Source organism: Cynoglossus semilaevis, chromosome 11, assembly GCF_000523025.1.
Source record: "Cynoglossus semilaevis isolate Cse_v1.0 chromosome 11, Cse_v1.0, whole genome shotgun sequence".
Lineage (NCBI taxonomy): Eukaryota > Metazoa > Chordata > Actinopteri > Pleuronectiformes > Cynoglossidae > Cynoglossus > Cynoglossus semilaevis.
This window is the reverse complement of record NC_024317.1, coordinates 20439444-20449786: the sequence shown is the minus strand read 5'-3', so window position 1 is coordinate 20449786 and position 10343 is coordinate 20439444. Positions and strand designations below refer to the sequence as shown.

General features: G+C 43.8%; 1 protein-coding gene across 1 annotated transcript in view; it reads right to left on the bottom strand.

The window, feature by feature from the left end:
- flnba (filamin B a) overlaps positions 1-10343 on the bottom strand; it is a 62350-nt gene that overhangs the window by 1232 nt on the left and 50775 nt on the right. The window contains exons 33-45 of the mRNA XM_025060082.1: positions 9389-9497; positions 8000-8175; positions 7907-7910; positions 6893-7051; positions 6609-6812; positions 4808-4960; positions 4582-4704; positions 3912-4178; positions 3088-3225; positions 2871-2986; positions 2593-2725; positions 2325-2501; positions 691-914 (exon numbers count right to left, since the gene is read on the bottom strand). Of these exons, the coding sequence (XP_024915850.1) occupies positions 691-914; positions 2325-2501; positions 2593-2725; positions 2871-2986; positions 3088-3225; positions 3912-4178; positions 4582-4704; positions 4808-4960; positions 6609-6812; positions 6893-7051; positions 7907-7910; positions 8000-8175; positions 9389-9497 (1983 nt within the window). The remainder of the gene's footprint in view (positions 1-690; positions 915-2324; positions 2502-2592; positions 2726-2870; positions 2987-3087; positions 3226-3911; positions 4179-4581; positions 4705-4807; positions 4961-6608; positions 6813-6892; positions 7052-7906; positions 7911-7999; positions 8176-9388; positions 9498-10343) is intronic.

The following is a 10343-nucleotide window of genomic DNA, read 5'->3' as shown; positions in this document are numbered from 1 at the left end:
GCTGCCCAGTGTTCACTCACTGTTGTGTGTTGCCCTCCTTCAGTCCAATGACTCAGAGTCCCAATAGTCCACAATCAATGTGGATATCAGGAACAGAGACAGAAGACAGACTGACTATCTGATCAGCTCTGTTCTGTTGCTCACTTTCTGTTCATCTTTGTCTTAACTACTGAAAAAGGTTTATTTTATTTATCTTTATTTTTACCTCAATTAATTTATCCTCAGTTGTTTTGATGCATTCTCTAATATGTGACAACAGTTGAAACTGAAGTAATATTAGAATAATTAGTAATGGACTGAAATGTGATTCTGCTTCCCTTAAGCTTTATCATGAGTTTTATCCTTGTTGTTAGCTTTTGCTCTAACACTCGATTTGATTTAGATTTTCTCAACAGAAAACTCTTGGCATACGACTCAGTCCTTTTAATTTATTGGCAACGCACCAAAAAACTGATAAAAAGCTAATATTCTTCAATTCTTTTTAAAATATCATCTTCTTTTAAAAATCCCATTAAAAATATGATATACAGTATAATATATAAAAGCCTGAGAAAGAAAATCCTGTAAGTTATTCCCTTGAATTTAGGAACAACATTTCCTTACTTTCATCAATTACGATGGATGTGCAGCAGTGCACTAGCATATATATTATTACGTAGCACCAAGGCTAGAACAAGCTAACCCTGCTTACTCACCTGTGACCTTGGCCTTGAATGGACTGCCCCTGATGTGTTCGGGACCTCCGTACCTGATGCTAATCAAATAGTCTCCTGGTGCCATGGGTGAGTACCGCACCTGGTATCCCTCAGGAACCTCCTGGCAGTCCATTTTCACCTTGGAGGGGCCCTCAATGGTCACAGCCAAGGCCCCAGAGCCTACCTTAGTATTGTTGATGATGAAGTCTGACTCGATTCCTATACAAAAGATTGTAACCATCTTTAAACCCTGTGAAATGATTGCTTGATATTTCATCTTTCTGAGCTACGTTTCTATTATCACCAATCCAAAAAGTTATTACTTAGTTATTTACAACTCTAAATTAAAGTTATTTTCCTGCTACTGAGGATGTATTCACACCATGGACACACCATGGACCGTTGTTCTATACCCCAGTGACGCCCCCCCATCTGTCCCCCCCTTGGCACCGCACTCACATTATCCCCAAGGCAAGTTACCTCAGTGACTGTTTTTTTATACAAAGCAGCGCAATCAAGAGTGAATCTGACAAAACAATAACATTGAATGCTTTGTGAACTATCTTCAAAACACTCTGCCCTTGCTAATATCTGGATTTAGTGACTATGCCCTGCAGTGATTCACAGTTAATCGTGCTGCACGCATATGAGGATATGCGTGCAGCATGCATATGCCCACCTCTTCCAACCGAGCCATAGCAGGAAAATGCCTGTGCACAGGCATTATACACACATACGCCATAGAACTGGCTAGTGTGAGTGCACCCTTACTTTTAGCTAACCTCTTTTAGGTCCTGTCTGACGGTGCATAACTTTTTCCTATTTTTGAAAAGTGTCAGTTTAATTTCTTAAGATTGAATCCAGTGTTCATTTTGAAACATTTTTGAAAATCTGTGAAAGATTTTCGTATTTATTCTGAAACTATCTACGCCTAGTACAATCTTCCTCTACTGTATAATCCTAGCCTGTCACCATGTTTAGGAGACCTGGTTCGGTTAGCCCTAACTCTCTTCTTCAGCCTCGCCTGTTCCTTCTTACTCCCTGTGATATAGGTTAAGCTGCTGCTGTGCCTCTGTTAGTGATAAACAGTAATATCAGTAGCATGTAGCTTGGCTGTAGTAATGACATGCAGACAGACAGGCAGACCGATATGTAGATATGTAGATCGTAATAAAATGGTATTGTTTTCATACGTAATGTTATTAATAGAAATTGTATTGTTAACTTTTCTAAAAAAAAAATTCTATATACTAAAGTATACCACATTATCTCTATGGTGTATTTATCCGTTCTACCACTGTATTTACCCCCTGCTGGCGTACTACTATATTTACCCCCTGCTGGAGTGCTACTGTATTCATTCCTTGTTGGCATACTTCTGTATTCATCCCTTGCTGGAGCACTACTGTATTTACACCTTGCTGGAGTACTACTGTATTCATCCCTTGCCGGTGTATTACTGTAGTTTCAAACCCTAATCTCTAACCCTAATCTCTAATCTCAATCTTTTACTCTTAAATGTATTCCAACTTTGTAAACTTTATTGGATGTAGAAACGGACATTTTCTCATCTACAGAAGCCCAGTTGAGGCATTTTGCTTCATTTGACATGGTTACGACCTGACCCACCTGTGGTTCCACTATCTAGTCCGGATCCATAGGCTGTGACGAGACCAGGCTCTTTGGTCCCACTCATGTCTCCGACTCTGACATGGAATGGACTTCCAGACACATGACAACCATTGAAGGTGACCTCAACTGTGTGAAGTCCAGTCTCTGTGGGGGTGAAGCTGACGGTCAACTGGTCTGGAAAAAAGACAGCGCGAGGGGGGGGGGCGTGTTCATCAGTGATGACATGATCAGGGTTTCAAATTGTGTTCAACACAAACCCACGTACCTCTGTCCAACTGGCTCACCATACACGGCACCACCACTTTAGACGGACTCCAGACCCTGGCCTCCACCTTCCCCTCAGCTTTGTTCAAACACACTGTAAAGCATGCTGGGAGATTTACCTTCAGACCCGAGTCCTGGAAAACAGTAAATGACCTGAGCACTCTGACATGTTACTGACAAAACTGTTATACAAACAAATCATCAAAACAGTCCCCCGGTTTCTAACAGTGGTTTCCAAAAGTCTTGCCGGACTCCAAAATTCCAGGACACTGGTCTCACCTGTAGACCACTGACAGTCAGGCGGCGAACATCATTCATTGGAGCAACCACTGAAACCAGGAAGGGACTGTCAGGAATGTGCTGCTCGTTGAACTTCACTGAAATCTCGTAATGACCTAAAATGAGCGGATGAATGATCTGAAGTCATCTCAGAGAAGGCAACAATGTTACGGACAGTTTGATTCTTATGAACTCTAGTCTTATTAACTCCACCCACCAGGCTCCTGGGCCACATACGACACGTCACATGACCCATCTTTACGGTCATTGAAGGACAGCTCAGCCCTGCTGGGTCCTTCCATTGCGATGGACAGACCACCAGCCCCAGCCTCACGAGTCCAGACAGAGAAGTCAGCTGATCAGAGAGAAATGGAATTGGGTCAGCAAATCAGAAAAAAAAAAAAAGTGATTTTAGCTCAGGTGACACTACAGTTGGTGGAGCTGTCAGAGTTAATGTACTAATTGAGGGGGAAAAAAAAGACAAAAAAACATATTATGCGCAGAATAATTCACACTACATCCAATAACTCTATCAACTTATCATCGCTCGAATATTCAGTCAACACACATTGTGTCATTTACCCACACTCTGGTAAGGACCTTGGCTTGTGTCAGAGAAGACTGACTGAGATCAGGACAGTCAGTAAGTCTATGACTAACAGTCTGACTGACACAATGTTTAAAAGGATTGTTCAGAATTGTACACTGTAACTGTAACAGTAATAACTGCAATACTACATTTAGGAGTCTGGACGAATCGCCATTATGATTAGTGGTGATCAATTGCAGCTAACCTGTGATTAATTGCAGCTACGCTGTAATTAATTGCAGCTACCCTTATTGCATCCACCCTGTGATTAATTACAGCTACCCTTTGATTAATCACATCTACTCTCTGAACAATAACAGCAACCCTGTGATTAATCAGATGAAGTTTTTAAAACCTCTCTGTTTTCTAATATTTGACAGACTGCAGTTAGTCGACTGTCGTAGTCATGCTACAGTTAGCGAAGATGTCATGGGCTAGGTCTCAGTTGGTACCTGGTTCTCCTGCCAGAGCTTCCTCCAGACCTGGACCTCCTGCTCTGACCTTGGAAGCTCCACCCTCCAGAAGTGGCCCCACAGTGAACTGAAAGGGGCTTCCTGGCACGTGCACACCCCTGTATTTCACACTCACACAGTGCACACCCATTTCTGTGGGCACAAAGCGAACGCAGTAGGTATCGCCACCCACGCCGACTACCTCTGCAGGATGGTGAGCTCCAGAGGGCGCTGTGACCTCTGCGACGACATTTTCGGTTTCAACCCCTAGAAACACAATGAGACATGATTTGGAGTTAAGACCAAATCAAACCAGGGAACAAGGCGGGTTATTTTTAAGGCAGAGAGAGCAGAGAGACCGCCTACTGTTTATACTACAGCTAGTCTAAAATGTGAAAAGGTAAATAATCATGTTACAAAAAATCTCAACAATTGTTAAAAGGGACATTAGCATGCTAAAGTTAGCCAGACCTTTTATAGACCCACGAATGTTTCCTAAGTTGTAAAGCACTGTCCAAAGTGTTTTAGTCGGGGTATTACAGTCAAAATCGCATTCTTCCATTGAACCAAACCTGATGTTAGAGTAAGAGAACTCCTCAGTGTAATCTGTGTGTGTGTGTGTGCTTGCCCGTGTATGTGTGTGCGCGCGCTGAGTTGTGCGTACGTTTACCTGGTATCTTCAGACTCAGATCACACACACTGCCTACAGTCGCAACGGACGCCGCCTTCTGACGCCTGCTGATGCTTTCCCTGACACGACCTTCACCTGTGACTTTTACCGTGAATGGACTTCCTGTTGACACACACATGCACGCACACGCACACACACACACACACAGTGTTTAATCCCTGTCTCTCACAGTTTTATTACAATCCATCCATGTTTGTGTCGGAACCTGGAACGTGTTCTTCAGAAAAACATATTGAGACCATGTAGCTGCCAGGTTCAGTGGGACAGTAAGTCACGCCACATGTCCCATCCTCCATGTCAACTGTCTGGATGTCAACTTTACTGGGACCTTCAATGGACAAAGCCAGACCCCCATAACCTGGACACAACGAAATGTAAACAATGATTAATGAAAGATGTGTTTAGTTGAGTGGTTCGGTCTGTGGGCAGGTCTGTGGTTTGGTCTGTAGTTTGATCTGTGGTTTGGTCTGTGGTCTGGTCTGTGGTTTGGTCTGTGGTCTGGTCTGTGGTTTGGTCTGTGGTCTGGTCTGTGGTTTGGTCTGTGGTCTGGTCTGTGGTTTGGTCTGTGGTCTGGTCTGTGGTTTGGTCTGTGGTCTGGTCTGTGGTTTGGTCTGTGGTCTGGTCTGTGGTTTGGTCTGTGGTCTGGTCTGTGGTTTGGTCTGTGGTCTGGTCTGTGGTTTGGTCTGTGGTCTGGTCTGTGGTTTGGTCTGTGGTCTGGTCTGTGGTTTGGTCTGTGGTCTGGTCTGTGGTTTGGTCTGTGGTCTGGTCTGTGGTTTGGTCTGTGGTCTGGTCTGTGGTTTGGTCTGTGGTCTGGTCTGTGGTTTGGTCTGTGGTCTGGTCTGTGGTTTGGTCTGTGGTCTGGTCTGTGGTTTGGTCTGTGGTCTGGTCTGTGGTTTGGTCTGTGGTCTGGTCTGTGGTTTGGTCTGTGGTCTGGTCTGTGGTTTGGTCTGTGGTCTGGTCTGTGGTTTGGTCTGTGGTCTGGTCTGTGGTTTGGTCTGTGGTCTGGTCTGTGGTTTGGTCTGTGGTCTGGTCTGTGGTTTGGTCTGTGGTCTGGTCTGTGGTTTGGTCTGTGGTCTGGTCTGTGGTTTGGTCTGTGGTCTGGTCTGTGGTTTGGTCTGTGGTCTGGTCTGTGGTTTGGTCTGTGGTCTGGTCTGTGGTTTGGTCTGTGGTCTGGTCTGTGGTTTGGTCTGTGGTCTGGTCTGTGGTTTGGTCTGTGGTCTGGTCTGTGGTTTGGTCTGTGGTCTGGTCTGTGGTTTGGTCTGTGGTCTGGTCTGTGGTTTGGTCTGTGGTCTGGTCTGTGGTTTGGTCTGTGGTCTGGTCTGTGGTTTGGTCTGTGGTCTGGTCTGTGGTTTGGTCTGTGGTCTGGTCTGTGGTTTGGTCTGTGGTCTGGTCTGTGGTTTGGTCTGTGGTCTGGTCTGTGGTTTGGTCTGTGGTCTGGTCTGTGGTTTGGTCTGTGGTCTGGTCTGTGGTTTGGTCTGTGGTCTGGTCTGTGGTTTGGTCTGTGGTCTGGTCTGTGGTTTGGTCTGTGGTCTGGTCTGTGGTTTGGTCTGTGGTCTGGTCTGTGGTTTGGTCTGTGGTCTGGTCTGTGGTTTGGTCTGTGGTCTGGTCTGTGGTTTGGTCTGTGGTCTGGTCTGTGGTTTGGTCTGTGGTCTGGTCTGTGGTTTGGTCTGTGGTCTGGTCTGTGGTTTGGTCTGTGGTCAGGTCTGTGGTTTGGTATGTTGTCTGGTCTGTGGTTTGGTCTGTGGTCTGGTCTGTGGTTTGGTCTGTGGTCTGGTCTGTGGTTTGGTCTGTGGTCTGGTCTGTGGTTTGGTCTGTGGTCAGGTCTGTGGTTTGGTATGTTGTCTGGTCTGTGGTTTGGTCTGTGGTCAGGTCTATGGTTTGGCCTGTGGTCTGGTCTGTGGTTTGATCTGTGGTTTGATCTGTGGTCTGGTTTGTGTTGCGAGGTCTGCTCTGTGGTCCGGCCAACAACTGATTTGTCTGATGAGTTTGGTGCATAGACAACTGACCCGCCTCACGAGTGTCCACAGTGAAGTGGCTGTTTGTGAACGTTGTTCCCTGGGCGAGGCCGACTCCGTAAGCTCTGACTCTGCTGGCGTCACCAATCTCTGATTGGACGACCATGATGCCGATGGGACTGTTGGCTATGTGACAACCATTCTTCAGGACACTGACCTGGTGTTGACCAACCTCCTGAGGGATGAAGGAAATCCCTGAAGACAGAGTGCGTGTGAGTGTGTGTGACACGCTGTTGGTATGTATGGATGTGTGTGCGCGCGTGTCAGTGTGTTACCAATGTGATTGTTGACCATCCTCTTCAGCAGACACGGCTGCTCTCTCCCTGACGGTGCTGTGATTCTGGCTGTCAATAGACTGAGGTCGGTCTCAGGGATGTCCAGAGAGAAATCTGCTGCAGAGCCCAGTTTGACCTGAGAGCGTCGCTGTTTATCCTCTGTGCACAGGGTTCATACACAAATACACACATTTTAACCACAAAATAACTTTTCCATGGGTTGGCAGCATGTTTTCATCACTATAATAATAATTATATTACTATAATTATATATATTAAATATATATATATATATTATATAAATATAATATATATATTAAATCCCCATATATATATTAAATCCCCATATATATTAAATATATATATTTAATATATATATATTAAATATATATATATATTATATTACTATAATAATAATAATCACTATATATATGTATGTATAAGTGTAGGAATAATACTATTTAAAAATGATCACAGTGTAAATATATTATATTTACACTGAACGACCATTATGGTTTTATGTTGATTCTATTCCTGTGTTATTCTTGTTGTATCTATCTATCTATCTGTCTTTCTATCTATCTACAAAACAAACATTTGTTTAAAGCAGGCATGTCTAAACTTAAACCAACCAAGAGTTGGACCAATCAGCTGTCAGAAGACTGAGATCAATTGATTTAATGTGTCAAGTCCGGTGTGCTTCTGTTTATTTGGAAAGAAAAAACCTGTAGACACTCGCCCCTTGTGGAATAGTTTGGACACAACAGGTTTAAACCAACACTGATATAGCAGCAATATGCTTACACAATACAAGGTATATGTCATTGTGTTCTGGAATAAATAAACAAAATGTGACCTCTGATTTTAACCCATCACCAAAGTGAACAGTGGGTAGCTTTAAGCACCCGGGGAGCAGTGTGATTGGAAGGGTGCCATGCTAAGAGCATCTCAGTGGTAACTTGGCAGCTGGTAACAGATTATCACACAGACTTTGTTTAGTTTCATCCTGCTGACCAAACTGACCACAAGAGGGAGCAGTAGACCAACAGCTTTTTCTCTATAGATTTTTGCAGGGGAAGAGTAAGTGCTTTACAGCCATGACTGTACAGTAGTTCTATAATAACAGCTCTGTGTGTGCTCACCTGGAATGTGTGTGCCATTATATTTGATGTGCATCTCATGCAGACCAGCCTCACTGGGCGAGTACTGAACAGTCACAGTAGAATCAAGATTATCTATGATCACAGGCTCAGCCGTTTTTCCTGATGGCATCAGAACATCCCCTGGGGGCAGCAGAGAGTGGAAGACGTAACATAAAACATAGGAGGAGGACCATTTATATCTACCGTACAGGGGTCAACTGAGGGTTAAATTCATTATTCCTGGTTGTACAATCTTCAACATTAATATTATTATTATTATTTTTTTTTCACATGGTTTAAACTAGGGATGTCCAATAATATAAGCCAACCGATATTAGCATATTTTGTTATATCTGTAAGAATCGTTTTTGTTTTTTTTTTTCTCTGATGATGAAAACCCGATAACGCCTGGGTTAATACCTGGGTTTCGCCAAATGATGTGTGCCCTTAAAATAGTTTAATGCCCCGGCGACTGACCACTCAGATCCCTAAGTGCTCTGAGAACTTTTACTGAAACACAATTGCCGTAACTCGTCCTCCTCACTCCCACTCACATACACATAACTATTAACGCCTTCATAACAAATGAACAGACCTTTACCAACAATAAACTAGCCTCTTGTCACTAGATGGCAGCATTGCAACTCATTTTATTAATCTATATTGATTATCTGGGGATTGTATGCAGAATGCTGGTGCCAGCAACTCCTACAGTGGTTTTTATAGATAAATAAATAATATTACCAGGCACTCAGTAGTATTTGAATTCTGTAGAGGGGGCATAGCAGAAAATAATTGAGAACACTGCTTTAATCTATCACCTTAGTGAGTAGGCGGCACTTTGCTTCCATATCCAACAGGCCATCGTTGCCTTTGTACATTGGTATCGGTTGATATCTGAATTGGAAATTAAGGAGTGGAAAATGCATATCCGCAAAAAAAAAGGTCATATCAGACATCCCTAGTTTAAACCACTAGTGTTTGCAACAGAGTTGAATGGTCTGTCAGAATTAAAAATACTCTTGAGTTTAAAGTTTTAAATACTTAGCAGCAGTATTCTATAACTGGAATCAGGTTCCAGAAATTTGAATAATTCTTTTAGACAGGTATGACAGGTATCAATACCTGAAAATACTCCAAGTACCAGTAGGGTAATTGGACATGGTAAAAATGGTCACGGAGGTCACCTCCAGCCCCTACTAGACTGTCTGTAAAGTGTAAATAAACATCACGCCAACAGGGAAACAGAGTGAGAAATAGATAAGGATTCTGCCCCTGGTGGACACTGACACTAAAGTCAGGCAGAAGACTGATCTGTCTGGTCTTTATCTCAGGACTGGCTGCGGACACTTACCAGTGATGACACCCTTTTTGAAAGAGAATGGGATCACCATGTCAAAAGGTCTGAAGCTGCGCCCATTCACAGCTGCAGAGCTGCTGATTAGCTCGTAGCTCTCTGTTACCTGAAGACAACACAAACACCAGCATTTAACATCTTCCTCTCTAGAGTTGTGGTAGAAACATGCTGCATGGAATGAAGGTAGCAGGAAGAAAGAGTAGAAACGTGACAAAAAAGGAAATTACTCTATCTGTAGAGTGTGTATGTGTGTCTGTGTGTGCATATACACTATATTACCAAAAGTATTGGCTCACCTGCCTTGACTCATACTATGAACTGAAGTGCCATCCCATTCCTAACCCAGAGTTCAATATGATGTCGGTCCACCTTTTGCAGCTATTACAGCTTCAACTCTTCTGGGAAGACTGTCTACAAGGTTGAGGAGAGTGTTTATAGGAATTTTTGACCATTCTTCCAAAAGCGCATTGGTGAGGTCACACACTGATGTTGGTCGAGAAGGCCTGGCTCTCAGTCTCCGCTCTAATTCATCCCAAAGGTGTTCTATCGGGTTCAGGTCAGGACTCTGTCATCCATGTCTTTATGGACCTTGCTTTGTGCACTCGTGCACAGTCATGTTGGAAGAGGAAGGGGCCCGCTCCAAACTGTTCCCACAAGGTTGGGAGCATGGAATTGTCCAAAATGTTTTGGTATCCTGAAGCATTCAAAGTTCCTTTCACTGGAACTAAGGGGCCAAGCCCAGCTCCTGAAAAACAACCCCACACCATAATTCCTCCTCCACCAAATTTCACAGTCGGCACAATGCAGTCTGAAATGTACCGTTCTCCTGGCAACCTCCAAACCCAGACTCGTCCATCAGATTGCCAGATGGAAAAGCGTGATTCATCACTCCAGAGAACGCGTCTCCACTGCTCTAGAGGCCAGTGGCGGCGTGCTTTACACCATTGCATCC